At 38.2% G+C, this 18722-nt stretch overlaps 1 protein-coding gene across 5 annotated transcripts in view; it reads left to right on the forward strand.

Annotated features, from left to right (window-relative positions):
- Positions 1–18722, forward strand: part of NRG3 (neuregulin 3) — a 1030680-nt gene that overhangs the window by 773664 nt on the left and 238294 nt on the right. For all 5 annotated transcript variants that reach the window (XM_069460365.1, XM_069460367.1, XM_069460368.1 and 2 more), the window contains exon 3: positions 6209–6282. In XM_069460365.1, coding sequence (XP_069316466.1) covers positions 6209–6282 — 74 coding nt within the window. The remainder of the gene's footprint in view (positions 1–6208; positions 6283–18722) is intronic.

Genomic DNA, 18722 nt, shown 5'->3' on the forward strand with positions numbered 1-18722 from the left:
CCCCCCTGCCCCTGGTAATCACCATTTTATTCACTGCTTCTGGGAGTCAACGTGTTTAGATTCCACATATAAGTGAGATCATGTGATATTTATCTTCCTGTGCTTGGCTTATTTCACTGAACACAATGCCCTCCATATTCATTCATGAAGTCACAAATGCTAGGGCTCTCTTATTTTTTAAAGACTGAAGAGTACTCCATTATGATATATCTACATTTTCTTTATCTAGTCATCTGTGGATGAACTCTTAGGTTGATCCCATATCTTTACTATGGTGAACAGTGTTGATATAAACACTGTTTATATCAGGGGGTACAGGTATCTCTTCAATGTACCGATTTCATTATCTTTGGATATATGCTCAGTAGCGGGATTGCTGCATCATATGGTACTTTATTTTTAATTGTTTGAAGATCTTCTATACTGTTTTCCATAATGGTTGTACTACTTGACATTCCTACCAGTAGTGTACAGGAAAAATAATTTCAAGAAATCTATTGCATACTATGGTGACTATAGTTAGTAACAATGTATTGCATACTTAAAAATTGCTAAAAGAGTAGATTTTAAGTGTTCTTACCACAAATAAATATGTGAGGTAATGCATACGTTAATTAGCTTGATTTAGCCATTTCACATTTTATACATATTTCAAAACATAATGTACACCATAAATATATGTAATTTGTATTTATCAATAAAAAAAGAAGGAAATGTCATTATCATTTTTTGGTGGCAATTCTCCTAAAGGGCTCTTCTATCCATAGTCAATGAGCACATTTTAAATTAATAAAAAACTCAGGAAGTATGCCTTTAAATCAGTGACTAATGTCTGTTATATGGTTTGCTTAAGAACATTTTGAGATTGGACAATAACTTACAAACTAGGTCATTCATTTTTAAAAGAAATCATGGTTTCCGGTCATGACATTTGGGGCCTATTTTCAAATCCTATTCTTGGGAAATGTGGACGGCTGTATGGCAGTTGATGTGTCCACTGGGTTTCCATGAAGAATTTCAGAAGGTACAAGGACTTTGATGTCAACCCCAGCTGAGTTTGCACGTAGCTCGAATACCTGCCGGCTGTGTGGTTTTAGAGTCAGATACTTGACCTTTCTCCATCTCCGGTTCCTCAATTGAAAAGCTGGAATGATAATTTCAAATTCAAAGAATAATGAAAACTAACTATTGAATGCTTATCATGAACCACAGGTTTTACATCATTTATTCTTAATAATGCTAGGAGGTAGCTACTGTTATCATCTCTATTTTATAGGCAAAGGAAAGGAGGGACAGAAAGCGTAAGCAGCCTGCATTCAAAGCCGGGCAGTGCTCCAGATCACCTACCACTGAGACGGAAAGTTTAAATGCCTGATCATCCTTCCATTTTCCCCAACCAAGGACTGAGGAAAATTGGCAAAAGATCTTAAAGAATACCTTGAAGGATCGTTCCTTTTTCAAATCAGCATTTAAGAGGCCCGTTAAAATTGACAGGCTTGTATATTACCAACAAGTGCCTACTTTCCTGTAACACAAAAAAGTAACGGCCACTTTTTTTCTATGAATAAAAGTTGCTCTGGGTCAGCAAATAACCATGCAGTTTGTCCACCACCCTTTCCCCCATGAAGCTAATTGATTTCTGCTAGTTAACACTGTATGTCTAAAATCAAAGTCCCAAGAAGGAAGTATGTATACCTTCCACAGCATGTATGCAGAGAGCAGGCACTATACAGGGATTGAAGCAAACATTTGGATCTATATGTATCCTTCATATATTTGTCTCTATAAATTATATAAAATCCATTCATGTAGATAAAATCTTTAAGCAATTGTGTCATATCAACTGTGTGTGCTTGCTTGTTTTTCTCCTTTTTGGTATATTCCCATTTTATTTGAGTTGAAACAGGGAAGCAAAGATATTAAATAATTTGCCTAAAGTACATTCACACAAAAATGAAGTGGAAAAGCCAGAATATAAATATAAACCCTCTTTAATCATTATGATTATTAATAAGGAAAACAGGTGCTAAAAGACCATGTGTTGACTGGGCCGTCCATGTAGATGATCAGCTTTCTAAGAATAAAGACAGAGTGGACATGGTGAAGGTGGCAGGGAAGCAATGATAACACCTTCCATTAACGAGTAATGACCAGCAAACCAATAGATCAGGAGCAAGAGAATAAATATTAATGACACAGTTCCCTCAATGGACTCTCTTTTGTATTGTTTGTTTTTGTTTTTGTTTCATTTTGTTTTCCTAACAAGAGGAAGGGAGAGAAATTGGAGAATGATCTGCCAAGTGTAGGGAGGCTGTTGATCACGAGTGGGAGTTCAATTTTTACTCCTCCTAATATTATTAGCTCTAACTTAGTTGTAGCTCAGGAAATGGGCGGAAAGTAACTGGCATATGAGAGTTGGGAAGAGGTAGAAATGGTCTCAAGTTAGCAGTGTGGGCTGGTGACCAAGGTAATAATCACTTTTAGCTGGTCAAAAAGTGCTGCTTTCTGTAGGAACATCAGCAATTGACTTGACCATTTTAAGTTTCTTTTTCAGGGTCCTCCCACATCCAGGCTGGGTCATAGGTCAACAGCTTCTGCTTTGCCACACCAGACAAAACAAGTATTGAATTTCGACCAAAGATCATGCATTTTGTATTTCTCATCATTGCCAGTACATTCATATTCTCTTTTGCTCAAGGATTGCCTTTTAAAACTTTTCGCTAAAACCAGCCACTGGGCTTTTCCTCAGGCACAATGTAAAAGAGGAAAAAATAATAGAAGGAGATACTTGTTATTTCAGATACAGCTGGACAAGTAGGACGGGGTGAGGGCAAAGCTATGAGGATATCAGAGGCAGAAATATTGATGTCTGCATTTGAAACTACGCAACTCCCCTCCTCCGGAAGGGAGGGCCCTGGTTTGTGGTTTGGCCCTGAGGCTCATCACAAGAGAGACCTTTGCTGGGCTCAGAAAGTTTCCAGCCCTCCCCTACCCACCCACCCCCACCCTACCCCCATAGCCAGGGGCCAATCTCTCTTATTCTGGGTTACCCTACCACAGTTAGCTTTTCAGCCTCTCCTCTGCCCTTCGCTGCTTTGGATGTGGTCTCCTCAACTATGCCCTTCCCTACTGCTTTTTAAATATGGAAATAAACAAAACAAATATCATGATCAAGAACTTACTGGTTTCCAAAGTGACAACTCAGGGTACATGTAAATATAGCATTTGAGATTAATATTTTTCCAAAGTAGAATATCTTCACTCTTGCATACTGGGTTTGCTTTGTGATTATTTCATTGTTGATGATAATTTTCTCATTTTCTTTACACAACTATCTGTCGACCTTGGTTGTGCTTCCTGTCCTGACCTTGCTCCCTGCTCTCAGGCCACCTCTTTGTAGAGTCAAAACTTACCTGTAAAACAGCTGAGGAACACTGTGATTTTTAATATGATTTCTGTGATATAAAACTTCTAAGGACTGAAGAAACACAAAGAACAGAGAGTGGATGGACTGGATAGAGCTTTGAAAGCAAGGCAGAGTATAAAATAATAGAATATTAGCCTGGTTAATGCATGATGTTTGTTTTTTTTTAAAACATATATTCACCATTAAAGATTACACATATACTTTTTAATGTTATTGATTCTGACGTGCTTTAAGAAGAACAAACAGAAAGACCTTTCTATTAAATATTATGTGAATTTCTCTTGTTCTTATGCTTTTATCTTGCAAAAAGAAACATAAAATTATAAACAAAGCACTCTCAATCCCCACCAAAACTAACCAAAACCAAAACAAGCAATGCAACGATATTTCTCAAAAGAGATGCTTCCCACACTATCGGAAGGTATGCCAAGCTCAATCTATGCAACAGAAGTGCATTTTTAAGACTTTTGTTTTCTTTGCTTCTTGTCTTTTATATTGTTGTAAATACAACCCACTTCATTGGCATTACCTGCTAGCAACATTCCATCTTCACATTTGAATGAGTCTGGATTTATCACGGTGATATACCTGTGATTTTTAAATGGAAATTTTATTTTGTTGTTCGTAAAACCCAGCATCTATTAGCAATGACTTGAGCCTCCTTAACAAAGGATCAGGGTTTACTGCATGTCCAGCCACACAGCCTCTGCTGGGCTTCCTGGCCAGGCTGGGCTGCTACCACATGACACTTTATCATCTCCAGCACACAGGTATGAAGGCAGGGTAAGGGTGCTCACTGTGCAAGTTTCCTGATAACTCATGAGTCCTGCACACCTCAGGGTGGGCTCATAGTCATGGAAGATCAGTTTAAGACTGGGAAAAATTTCAAACATCTTTTCTTATTTTCTTTCCCACACACAAATAGAATAATGTATTTTAAGTAAGGAAGAACCCTTAAAAAGCAAAACAATACCAATAGAGTACTTCTCTTAAAAGCCACTATCTCCTTAGGATACTATTCTTATATGAAATAAAGATACGAGTAAAGCATGCTTAAAATCTCCCACATATGTTGGAAATAAAATCTTCAAAAAGTGAATGCATACAACAGTACCTACTCAGGACATAACTCATCATTGTGGGAAATGAACATTATAGCACTATGGTACAGGTAATTCTGAATAAGGGCAAGCTGATAACATTAGGGCAGCTTTCAGGAAACAGGAATTTATTTTTTTCATCACAGATGTACTTCAGTACTAAGTATTTTCTGACTTCTTACTGTTATAGGACCTGTGATATGTCTGCTTTATTTCAAGTGCAATAAATGAATTTTTTAAAGGCTATGAAAGTATGTGTCTGCTTTAAAAAAAGTCTTTCAATAGTCTGTTTGGTATCTGGAATATCCATATATCAGAGGTCTTTGTTCTCAGTCTACAAGGAAAAATGCCAAAAACACTCCAGAGTGCCAGGCTTAAAAAAGGTGCTGAAGAGAGCCTGCCCAATTATCTCAATTCCAATTTGGCTCACAATGAAAGGTAGAAAAATTACCTAGATGTCTTTCCATGTCGCTGCTCCAGTTGCAATAGACCTTATCTAATAGTTTATTATACTCAGAAAACAAAGTGTATTCTAAGGAAAAAATTCACAGTTCCTGTCTCTGATGAAATGGTCTCTTTGAATTCTTTTGTCGATTTCATAGATTTCTAACAACCAGAGGATCGTTTCTTAAATCTGATTTTTTTATGCCAGCAGCACAATTTCCTCCTCTGTAAGTAGGACAGATTCATCCCATAAGCAACAATGGATGCCTCCTTGCTTAACTCAAGCCATGACAGATTAAGCTTCAACCAGACCAGTCAATGCCACCTCCCTGCTTAATGAGACTGTGCAGAGGTAGGCGTCTGGGGCCTCAGCTGGATTTGTTCCCTGAACTGCCAGCTGATGAGCCACTGTTGTCTGAGGTGGCCAAGCAGCCCTGACTGAGCGAGGGGCTCTGGCGACCAGCAGAGGACCGGCAGGGCTGAGGCGATATGCCCCATTGCCGGTGCTTCCAAGCAAATTCCCCACCTCCAAATCGTGCCTGCCTCAAGGTAGTTGCCTTGCACAATGCCTGACAGAAAGTAGGCACTTTGCATGTGTTTGGTGAATATAAAAGAGAAAAATGGGGAGAGAAAAATGGGAGTTTGGAGATGCCTTCAGACCTTGACAGATAAATGCTGTTATTTCTGGCAAAGTGGTCAGGTGACACTCAATAAAGAATAGCTAAGAAGTAAAAAGAAAAAAAAAAAGTACAATCAGCAAATGAATAAACTGATAAAACAGAAGGAAATGAAATAAGCAGTAGCCAAAATCTGTAACTGATGAATTATATTACAAAATGATGTTTAGTAGAAAAATGGCACTTGCAATATGATGTTTCTGATTTCCTCTTAGAGACCAGAGTGTTACACAAAGAAAAGTACACCTGCGTCTAGAATTACAATTTGAGGATAACCACTATTCAGATTGCTGTGAGGCATCTTAAAATACTATTCCATTTGCTCCTTAGGTATTTCATATAAAACTATAAAAGCAAAGCTATGCTTTTTTTTTCTTAACACAGAAATAGAATCAAGAATCTGCCTGTCCATGGCAGAAACAGACTGAATCAAATGATACAAAAGCAAGAATGTGCTGTTCTCACATTTATGTAATTGGTGGCTATTTTACTTGTTGAAATCTTGAAATGAATCTTTCACAACCACATGCGTATGTTTGTCATTTATCCCCTTTTCTCAGGTGCAAAGAAGGCTACCAAGGAGTCCGTTGTGATCAATTTCTGCCGAAAACTGATTCCATCTTATCGGATCCAAGTAGGTCAACCATTTTTCTTCTCTCTAACACAATGTATAGGCAGCCCTTACTCCGAGCAATGGTTGGTAACTCAGCTGAAAGCTGTATTTCAGTTGTGTGTCTCTGAAAGCTGCCAAGGACAGAAGCTGATGACAGATGTTAATGTTCAAAGCATGCTCAGAACTAAGTCAGTCCAGGTTTTCTCCGGAGATGGGGCCCGGCCTCTAGAGTCCATCTCTAATCTCTGCCGGGAACTCCCAGCAACTCCTTCCCCATTAGCTCTTGGGCCCCTTGCCACCCGCTACCCCCTTCCAAAAAACAGGAAATTGAAAAAGAAAAGAGCTTATTATTTACTCAAAAAAATGTTATGGAAATGTTATGTTGTGTATCATAACGGTTCTTGCACTTTGGTTGGTAATTTGTGATAATATCAAACCGTTAAAACATTTACCTTACTGAAGTAAGAAAACATATGCATATAAAATTGAATAAGAAGTTGTCAAACAAACTTCAAAAACTCCATTTTTAGCAACACTGTTTGCCTATCAGCAATTACTGTCTTAAGGACAAATTATTTTTTCTCTATTCATGATAGAAGACGATTTGCAACTAAAAAAATATTGCCAGTCAAGTTTCTGTTTGTATATGGAGCAAAAAGAAACTTTTTATACTGAAATGCCCAATTCTGATTAAAAGTAAAATTTTTACTTTTTCTGTAACTATTTTTCTGCTCTTGTGATAGCTGCTACAATTGAATCACCACTAAAGAAAAGGGATTCTTATTGAGTCAGCAATTTAGTTTAGAGAAGATAATGACAGGTATTTCCAAATCGTAAAGGCAAAGTTGTGGTTTTCTGAATATCATATATAGGTAACACAGGCTTTAGCAAAGTATTTTGTATTGACTACAGACAGAGGTTGCCCTGCCTGTGAGAGTGTATTTTGCTGCATAATGAACATGTCTAGTCATTTTTCAACATCTTTTCAAAATGCATATTTTCATTTTCCCCCTGAATTTCTAGCTGCATTTCCTCAAGTAAATGCAAAGTTCTTTAAAAATAAAAAGGGTTTGTTTAATTTAATTTAATTCTGTTTCATCTTGGCGAGGCAACCTACCGTCCAGTAATTAACTACTATTTTCTTTGCAAATTTAGCTTTCCTTGAGAAAAGTGAAGGTTGTCGAAAGCTATCAACCAGCCCGGCCATGGATATCTCTGTTCTCTGAAATGTTAGGCACTGTTCTTTAGGAATTACCCAGAGGGATGGTGTTACTGGAATGTCGTGTATTTTATTTATCTTTTGATGTTGGCCACTTGCTAAGCTGGTGTCTGAAAGGCTATTCATGGTTGTGTTTAGAGACATATATTTGGAATATTAGGACACTTATGTAGAAGAATGGGCTTGCTGATTTTTTTTCCTTTATTCCTCTCTCTTTTTTCTTTTTCTTTCTTGTTTTCATTTCTCCTGATCTAGTTTCCCTCTTTGTTTTTCTCCCTTTGCTTCTGTATCCTTCTCTTCTCTTTTGCCCTTTCCTTCTTTCCCTTTCTTCTTTGTGTTCTTCATTGCTTTTTCTTTTCATATATGACTGTGGGGTATCTATCAAGTACAGGATAATGGGCAAGGCCTTGCCTATGGTACAAAGTCGGTAAAAAAAAAAAATAATAATCTTTCTTTAGACAATCTAATCCAATTTTGTCATCCAGTTGGATATCATAGTCCCTCAGTGCAGAAGTTGGGGATGAGGCCCACCACAATGACAGCTTGTTCCTCGGAGAAACAGATGATTCCATGATCAGTTACTATCCCTGAAAACTTAGGTCCTGTATGCGTAAAAACATTTAGTGCAGCAATATTTATAATGGTGAAAACATGAAAACATTTCAAGTAATCAATCTGTCTTGTTCTATTAAAATTGCTATTAAAATTATAACTATGTGAACTATTTCTATAAAGTGAAACCACAAGATAGAAAATTATTTTAATAAAAAATTACAAAAGGAACATCCTTTAGCCCAAAGGTAGAAAAAAATATACTAAAATGCTCAAAGAGGACTTTTATTATTTGGGTTGTGGAATTATATGGAATTGTTTTCCTTTTTCTCCTGCTTTCTGTAAAATGGGATATCATGATGTGGGTCAAAATGTGTCAGAATTTCTTAAAATAGAAAAACAAGAGAAGCATTAAGAGCCCATGGATGAGTCCCTGAGATACAGTTTTAAATGGGAAATAGCACTGTCTTCCATTCATTCATGTTCTCATTTATTTATGTAATCATTAATTTATTTCAACAGTATCTGAGCATCAACCAAAGACCATTTAATCTGTCAGATTCTGTTAATGCCAAGGTGTGCAAACAGGATTTAGGCTGTGAGACCCCCACAGAGTAGTGAGGGAGAAAAAAGTGTGGCTATATACTTTTGGGGATGAATTAGATGTAACAGTTACCTCTTTGTGACCCTGGCAGATTTATCTGGCTCCCAAGCCTCAGGTTTTCATCAGCGCAATGATAGCAATACCTGTGGGCATTTATCATAGAGACTGACAAAGAGTCAATACCAGATAAATGTGAGCTCACTCCCCTTATCCATCATTATACTCGTTATTCACGTGTGTTTAGGTGTTACACGTGCCAAGCGCTGTGCCAAAGGCTTCACCTGGATAGTCTCATTAAACTCCACAGTCGCAGTCTAGTGGGGAGTACACTGGCACTTGCTCACATTTTATGGATGAGGAAGTTAGACCTCAGGGACGCTAAGTAAACTTGCTCAAGGTCACACAGCTAGTTAATACTGGAGTCTAACTTCCACTCCAAATAACTTCAGGGCCTGAGCTCCCAACTGCACGGCTCTTTCCGCCCTCCCCTAGAACCTTCCTTCCTCTAGTTATTTTCAACAGGACATTTATCACTCTAAATTTCATTGACTGAAACTCAATGACCTGCGGCAAACATTATTCTAAGGAACAATATTTGCACATTTTCATATCTTAATGCAGCAACTTGAGCTTCCATAGAGATTTAAATCCCTAATGAAATTTCCTTGTCAAAATTCTTGCTGAAGGATTGTTTAATTTGCTGCTCATGATATCTTCGGAATGACTCTGTGCCCAGGAAATAAGCTTCCCTCCAACACCCTCCCTCTAGTCTTCCTCCGCTGTCTCCTCCCTTCCCTCCATTCCTTCTTCCTTCCTCCCTCTCCCTATCTGTCAGTGCCTGCTTCTGCCTACTGAAATCTTGGCTGACAGGGGTTAGAAGCCTCTGCTCTTTCCTTCTCTCCCAGGCAATGCAGAGTTGGTGAGAAACGCGCACTTTTGACAAATTTTAAACATAAAATCTCAAAATATATATATTTAGGGAAATGATGCAAGGATGTCACTGTGAGAGCCTCAATGGCTGCTATGACAAGTGTCTTTCCCATGGCTATAGGTTGGGCCCTCAGACCTATTATTCCAAAAACTCATCCCCTCTACACCCCCCATCAAGAACCTATAGCTAACTCCATCCAGGAACACATATACATACAAGAATCAATCTTATAAGGTGCTCGGATGCCAGTTTTTGAAAAAAAAAAAAAAAACCACACACAAAAATATCTACTGCGTATAGCTGTCAGGTTAATCAAACCCTCCCGTGGATTCAGTGTACCACGAGCCACATTCGGATGACGGGATCGAATAGTACGCAGGCTTCCGAAGGAAGACAGGAGAGGAACAGGCTTGGGTCGGAGTCCAGAGGAAGTGACGGTCTGTATAGGAGTCGCATCAGCTCAGCTCATGGAGCCTTCCTGACGGGCACGTGTGTCTGAATCGTGCGTCCGGCCAGGAGACAGCAGCTGGCTTCCAGGAAGCTGCAAACTCTTCTTGACCCTTTCTGATGTGATTGCTTCAGAACCAGTCTCCTCCCCACAAACACTGGGATGACCTATAGACTCCGGCCCTGTTTTCTCCTCCTCACCACCCGTTCCTACGCAGGGCAGTGGCCGTGCTCAACCTCGAAGCAAAGCTGGATGGAGCCGCAGAACTGCGAGCTGCCCGAGGATTCAAGCAGATATTTTTTTGGTGTCCCCTCTCATGAGCATGCGCTGACCCGAGTGCTCATCAAGATGCTGACATCAGCACTGGCCAATGCAAGCCTGAGGGCAGCTCCAGAGAATAGATCTGGAGCAGAGTCAAAGCATGGGGTGGGGCAGAGAAGACGCCCATCAGAAGCCAGCGTCCTCTCGACACGGCCGGAGGCGGCCGTTTCCAGACCTTCGCGTGCCTTCTTGCCGTCAGCATCCAACATTCAGCATCCGCATGGCTGTGACAACAGGTAACGAGTCTGCAGGCTCCATCTTCGGCGTGCAGTTTATACAGCTTAAACTCTTGGCATCATCTAGTCTCCACCGTGAAATGAGGGACGGTAATGCCCAGCACCGGTCCGTCTGTGCTGACCGACGTTCACACTTTGGTTTCTTTGGATCTCAGAACCGGGCTCTGCTCTCAGACCACCTGGAAAGCTGCCAGGAGCCTGGTCTGGATGTGGTTCAGAACAAGACTAGTGAAAACGATGACATGGGTTCAGACTTCCCATCACCCAAATCTGGGCCTGTGTGCCTCAACTTCCCAGGAATTATCACTTTGCAAGCCCCCAAAAAATAAATCTTCCCATAGCATCTGGTTCTAGCCCAGGGGAGGAAAGTGACCCAGTCAACACTGCCTCACTTCCACGTGATCTGCAGAGACAACTAGCTCAGACTGAGGAAGCCCATGGGATTGTCACCTCCAGCACCCCAGTTGTCGGGCCCAGAGCAGAATGGTGCTTCCTTTGTCGTGCAGGGCACAGTGAAAAAGAAGAAAACTTGGGAACAACCCTTCAAGAGACAATGTGGGGGCCGGGATCCTGGGCAGGTGCTTGCTAGGCAGACACAGGAGGTTTCTATGATGCTTATTAACAGGAAGTTTCCCCCCAGCAGACCCATGTTCTGCACTCTACCCTTCTCAATTTTATTTCACTTGTAGAAATGTGTTCTATGTGTCAACAATTAGATGGAAGGTTGGAAGGAAAGGGGCTCCCAATTGAAAGTCAATGGTTCTTAGTTCTAATCCTGTAAGCACCTGCTTTTAGTAGTGTGACCTTGGGCACATCACAGTTTAATTCAGCCTCCATTTCTTTATCTATAGAACCATCCCATGGGCATCCTATTTAAAAGAAAGCAATGGCTCTCAGTCAGCAGTGGGGTTCAATGCATAGCCAAATTGTGTGTCTCTTTATTCACTTGTTCATTTGTTCCCCCAAGTCATTAATCACATATAATGTATACCACGCTTTGGATCCAAACAGTAATAATCACAGATGCTACTATCTTAATACATTTGGGCTGCTATAACAAAATGCCATAAACTCAGTGACTTATGAATAATACAAATTCATTTCTCACCTTTCTGAATGCCAGGAAGTCCAAGATCAAAGCACCTTCAGAGTCAGTGTCAGGTGGAGGCTCTTTTCTCATAGACTGTGCATTTTCTGTGTGTCCTCACATGGTGGAAGGGGCAAGGTGACTCTTTGGGCCTCTTTTCTAAGGGCATGAATCCCATCCATGAGGACTCCTCTCTCGTGACCTCATCACCTCCCAAAGGCCCAACGTCTTAATACCACTACATTAAGGATGAGATTTCAATGTATGAATTTTGGGGAAACACAAACATTCAGACCCTAGCATCTACTACTAATAAACTGACCATCTAGTAAACTGTGTATATTTAAATTGAATTATAGACTCCAAAGGATATAAGGTCTACAAGAGATTGAAATGTTTTCTTCATTCACTCTTTCATTCAAAATCTTACTGACAGTTTGACATTGGATAAGTAGCTTAACATTGATAAACCCTGTTTTTCTTGTTTGTAAATTAAGATATTACTAACCTGTAGCATATACAGCTATTGCTAGGATTAAATAAAATAATTCGTTCAGAGCATGTTGTGCTTGGGGCATGTTGAGAGCTCAATGAATGTTGTCTGTTATTATCATTATTGTGTTCGTTATTTCAACTGTCACCTTGATTACTACACAGTGTATGAGGCACGGAGTCAGGTGCTGCCAGGGATTAAAAAGTATGAAACTTATTACCTGACATCAAATATTTACAGTTGTATAGAGGAAATAAAAATGTACAAACAAGGACACTTAAGCACACGCACAGAACACATGACAAGATAAGGTAATATAAAAATGGAGGGCAATAAAGTTTCACATAAAGTGGGGGAGAGATCTGGTTTGCTCAGGAAAGGCTTCATCTAGGACAGAAGATTGCCTTGAGCTTTTTACACAGGGTGTTGTGGCTGTGTACTGTTGTACAAGCTGCACATTGCCCAATTTTACCAGTACCATTCATACTAGAGTGTGAAAGGCCCTCTGTTGGAGTATGCAGCATGGTCCTGGGAAGGAAATTTCCGTTAATAAAGTTTATGGTAAAAGGCAGATTCTTGAGAACAGGAAGCATAAATTAATCATCACTTGTCCCTGGTCCATTAATCCACACATACATTAATCCCCATAGAAAAGGAGTATCTTCCAGACCGGGATCTGCTGGGAATACTTAAGTCTGCTATGTTACTCTGCGTTCAAGGAGCCATGAAAACATTGTCAGCTGAATGGATTCATATGTAAAATATGTCCCTCTTTTTGCCATTTTTTTCTGGCCTTGCATGAAAAGGAGTTACAGAGAATGACCTTATTTTGATCATGTAGCCATGAATCTCGTAAATCCCATCAGTGCTGTCAGGTCTGTGAAATTTTTATATATTTGATTGCTAACATCTTCAAGTCTACACTCTTAAATTGTACAAAACATCAAACTTTTACCAATCGTGCATGCAAATGCACACCATTTCTAGACACTAGGGAAATAATTTTATTTATAGGAAAGAAAAAATTCTCCATACATAGATGATTCAGATAACTGTTAATAATCAACTAGTGCATATCACTCCAATGATTTAATACTTTTTCTGTGGAACGCATATATATTTGGTTTTAACCAATACATTGGAAGCAGGACTCATGGGTCCAGAGGGAAGCACAGTTGTCCTTGTCTCTCACTGCTCCCCACCTGGCTCTGTCTCCCCAGCTTGCTAACAGCAGCTTCCTCTTGGCCCTAGCTCACTGGGGGGGCCACACCCCCAGTGATGGGAATATGATGGATTGTCCCCCTACCCACTTGGGGAGGCTGTTGGGCAGGTCTTAAGACATCTCCCAGGAAGCTGGTTCTAAGTTCTTCTGTGTGGGCCATAGCTGTTCCACAGGATGTGCTGACCATGTTGTCTCAACATGCACTGGGACTGCTGGCCATTCAGCTGCCTCTGTCCCCAGACTGCCAGGATCAAAGATGGCCCTCTCTCTGTCCTGTCCCTTTTATATTTTCAAAGTCAGAGAGGGAGATGGAGTGGTTATGGAATGGCTCTAGATTATTTCCTTTATAAATTATGCAGATGGTGATTTCTCTCATACTTCATTATTGATTATCCATTATATTGACACCTTAATCAAACCTGTAGGAAGAACTAAATGTTCACATCTTGTTCACAATATATTCATTCGCCTTACAAAATTGGGATCATTCTCTATATTTTCTGTAACTTGGCATTTTTTCTCCACTTAGTATATCCTGAGACTTTTTTCCATAGCATTTTGTAATCTTATATTCTTCTAAATTGTTGTTTTAAAGATTATACCATTATAAGGATGTAACATAAATTATTTAACCAATCACGGTGGGTCATTTAGTGTGTTTCCAATTTTGCATGATTACAGTGATTGACAGGCATTATTCATAAGTCTATGTACCTTGAGGTCCAGATTATTTCTTTAGGATAAATCCTAGACTTTTGATAAGTCCAGAAAAGTTATATCAGTTTACATTTCCATGAGCGTAGTATGAGAAGGTTGATTTCAATTTTTCCTTTATCAACACTGGATACTTTTATTTTAATTGTTAATTTTATAGGAAAATTGTACCCTACCAATATTTTAAATCACATTTCTTTGATTACCAGCAATATTGAATACTTTTGATTTATTATTTATGGTGTTTTCTGAAACATATGAAAATTTTGCCTTTTATATAATCGAATCCATTAGTTATTTTTTAAAAATAATGCTATGCTTTCCTTACCATGAAATGAATTAAATATTTAATTAACTTAATTAATTTAGCTGTTCAGTTTTATGATGTATATACTTTATTATTATTTATCTCATATTTTGATTCATGCTTATGCATAGTCATGTCTGAAATTTATGTTAGTGTGTAGTTTGAGATTAGGAAGAATATATTTTTTAAATAGAGTTAAAATCACTTTTCCAACAGAATTTTTGAATAATCTCAAGTTCCCTCATTGATTTAAAAAGATAAAGTAATCAACACTCTATAATATGCATATCTGGTACTGTTTGTAGACTTTCGACTCTGCAGATAGAGAGTATTTAATTTTAAGAGAATTATATTTCACATTTGGTAAAGTTATCTCCTCATTTTTGTTGCTTGCTTTTTAAATATAATTGATTAAATATGGTTCAACCATATACTGAATTGAACTTGGTTACACATAATATTTTATAATAACATCTGATGTTTTGAAAAGCAGCCATTGTAAGATGCTAAATAAATTATAGGATTCAAATAGTATATATGGATGAATAGGGTGACCATGCAAATTATTATCTAAGCTAGGATACTTAGAGAGTAAAAGGCAGAGCTATGAATAATTACAGTGGGACAAAAAAAATATGAAGCAGAACTATACAGTCACTCAAATTTGTAAAATATACATGTTTATACTTTGTGCTTTAAAAAATAACTTGAAGTCAATGCATTGAAAAATGTGGTAGGATTACAGAAGTTTTTCTCAATTTTTTTATATTTTCCCAATTTTCCACAATGTATTCATATTACATTTGATATGTTATTAAAAATAAATTTAATAATTATTAAAAGAGTGACAATAACAACAAACACTTTTTTGATGCTTACTGTGTGCCAGGCTCTGGTCCAAACACTTTATACAGATAATCCTTGCACAGCCTTGTAAAGTAGCTTAAATTAAATCTCATTTTAGTGATGAAGAAACTGAGATGAAGATGAATAAAATGATTTGCCCAAGGATACACGCTTAGTAAATGGTAGGACTGGGATTTGAAACCCACTGGGTATGCCATCTAAAAATAAAAAATGAAGGAACAGTTTCAAAAGTTCACAGAAACTCTTTCCCACAGAGGTATAATTATCATGACTCCTCGCATTGCTTCTCTATCTTCCAGTGTCATTATTTTTGGGGACTTTTCATATTCTTCTGCTGCACTAGGATTAGCCGTGTCTTCTGACAGACTGTGTGTGGGTCCCTGTACAAAACTTGTGGGCCTGGAGGAAAGTTTTCTTTCGTTTTACCTTTCTGATTGTGAGGTCCCTCAAGGGCAGAGTAGGGTAGGCTCTGCTCAAAGCCCCGTGGGTGAGGGAGTCCCACTGTGGTGATAACTTCCCTGGGGTAGTGTTCTGTGTTCAGCTGGTAATCAGGAGTTTGCTATTTTGAAATCTCCACTCTGCTCGGGCCATAACTCCATGAAGAGGAGATCCTGGCAGTGCTTTGTCTCTGCCTCCAGGGCACCTACAGCTGGGGTTGCTGGAAGGTAGGAGTTGTGTTGCCATGGTTACACGCTCCAGGAGTCATCAAGCCCAGGACAGGTGCTTAGGTTCCTCCTCCCCCACTCCCCTGCCCTCCCCACTTTAAGAAATCTTGGTAGGGTTCTCACTCCCTGGATAAGCTATCTGAAGCCTGACTCCCCTCAATCCTTGATACAGTTTAATTTTGTATATACTTTCTTTGCAGTGTATTTCAATCTTCACTATATTCAACTTGTTTCTTACATGTGAGGATGATGCCCCCTCCCTAGAATTATATATTGACATACAGCCCTCCGCATCTCATAGCCATAATGTATTCATTTTCTCCATGGAAAATCTATGAGGGGGCAATTTTTGTGTGTCTGATTCCTTTTTATCCAGAAGTTTCCAAATGGTACACTTTTGAGTGAGTTGAAAGAAAAATGATGGAAAATTTGGCCAAGTATTCTTGGCCTAAAGATTAAAAGCAAAGAAACAATAACCTCAAAACCAAATTGGCCCTCACCCCAGGGTGTGCAGGGCACTGGAGATTACCTTTCTTTTCCCCTCATTGCTTTCTGTATGCTTCCTCGTTGTGCGCTTTGGATACATTTCAGTCACATCTAGTAACATCGCATGTATCACTAGGTAGTTATAACCACTTTCTGCAAAATGCAGGAGCCACCATAATGATTTTCATCTGTGTTAATTAGACTTCCTAAATGCACCTATTTATTTACACTCTATGCCCAGGAGCTGTTACATTTTGGAGATAAATGGCAGAAAATTACCTGTTTCTTTTGATGATGTTGTACATGATGTCAATTCTGAGAGACTACCAACAGAATGGCGTACTCACCTCCCACCCCCCTTTCCTTGGGGGAGCTGTTTTAATAGAGGATGATAGAGCAATTTTGCTATTGTGTGACTGACGTGAAATGGCATGGTGTGAGCTATTACCATCTTTATTTCTAATTTGGTACTGCTATCACTCTTTCAGTTTGTATATAGTTTTAAAAAATTGGACAAAAATTGTAAATAGTATCTCATAATGTGGATTATAAAAGTGAGCACAGAGAAGTAGAAAAATTGACCACATTGTTGACAGTAACCAGAGACACAGGGTTATGGATTTTCTCTTAGTATTAGGGCCATATTTCAAATTCCAACAGTGGGGCTTTTATGGCAGGAAGACTTATATGCTAAAAATTGTGCTAGGCCTCTATCTACACTTCCTTATATATTATTCCTTAATTGTGGTAATTTTATAGTTGAGGCAACTGAGATTCAAATAAGTTAATTAACCCACCGAAATGATCCAGTTCTAAAAATTCAAATTCAGATCTACCAATTCTATACCTTAGCCTTTCAAGTGCTTTCTGATAGGGGCCAATAAAATTTATATTTTTTTTATTTTTCACAAAAGGTCAAGAGCAAAACATTCTCTATCATTTTTTGATGTCAATATCTTGATTAGGTATTATGGCTAGTGGTATAGTTAAAAATTTAACTTAAAATAGGTGAAAAGATCGAAGCATAATTAGTAAAATAATTGCATTAAGCAAAAGAGTCCAAGGTACATAACCTAATTTCTGAGAAATGATAGGCATTTGACAAAATTGTGATGAGTTAAAATGAATTTTTTAATGATCAGTTTTGTATGAGCATAAAGTTTTGAGATCTAGCATCGGACCTTCTGAATTTCTGGCTCCCCTAAAGTTTTAGTGTCTCCCTATGAATCAGTTTTCACTGTTCAATTATGAGTTGGTATCACCACTGTCTCCATTGTCTTTGGAATTTTGAAAACTTCAATACCTTCAGGGAAGTTTTGTGGGAGAATTAATGTGGAATGGATCTGACAGATAAACACTTGATTCCCACTGTGTTTAAATCATGAGGAGATTATCAAATTTCTGGTTTTTCCTGATTCCTTGTCTTCCCAGAAAAGCTCTATGATTATACCTGTAGGACATTTCCAAACAATCCACTTCAGTGGTCCAGAAACACGTTCTAGACCCAATAGGAGTACTTTGTGAATAATCTATAAATGTTACTCCTTAATTAAAGGTAAGCAATGAGGAATTAAAAGTCAAATAAACATTTCTGTAGTGTAAGCTGATTCAGATATAAGTAACATTTATTAACTAGTTCATACGAGAAACTCTGCCCGCTACATTCACATGTGTTCTGTTATTAATATTTAACTCTTATAATTACAGGATAAAATAGCTGTTACTATCCCCATTTATTTTCCAGTTATGCAAATAAGACTAAGAAGGTAAAAAACAGATGAAGAAAATGATGAGGATTTATTGAAAGATATAAGAAAACTTAAACTGAGAGATGTAACATATTCTAACATAAAACATCTTTTGTAAAATGGCATTATTTAAATATGTATCAGTATAATTCTAGATGAAATCCTCAGACTAGTTCATAAATGTTTTTATTGGATTTTGCTTTTGGTTTTGTTTGTTTTTGTGTGTGTTTTAATATGGAACTTAATCAGCAGCTTGTTGAAAACTAAAATGTAGTTCTATAGGAAGGCAGGGACAGGGTCAGATTTGGTTAACGCTGCTGTAATTTTGATGGAACAAGTACAAGAGAGACTCGTCCAAGGTAACATGTTTTGCTAGTTCTCATTTTAAAATGTGTTTTTAGTATAGCCACTTTAAAATTCATTTAGTATCTACCAAATGCCTATGACTTTGCTGAGTGCTGTGGATAATTAATATGGTAATGGTATATTTCATTTCATTTTAAAATCCTATCTTAGTTGAATTTAATTTTTAGTATAGTAATACCTTCATGAGGTGCAATA

This window comes from Eulemur rufifrons, chromosome 28, assembly GCF_041146395.1.
Source record: "Eulemur rufifrons isolate Redbay chromosome 28, OSU_ERuf_1, whole genome shotgun sequence".
NCBI lineage: Eukaryota > Metazoa > Chordata > Mammalia > Primates > Lemuridae > Eulemur > Eulemur rufifrons.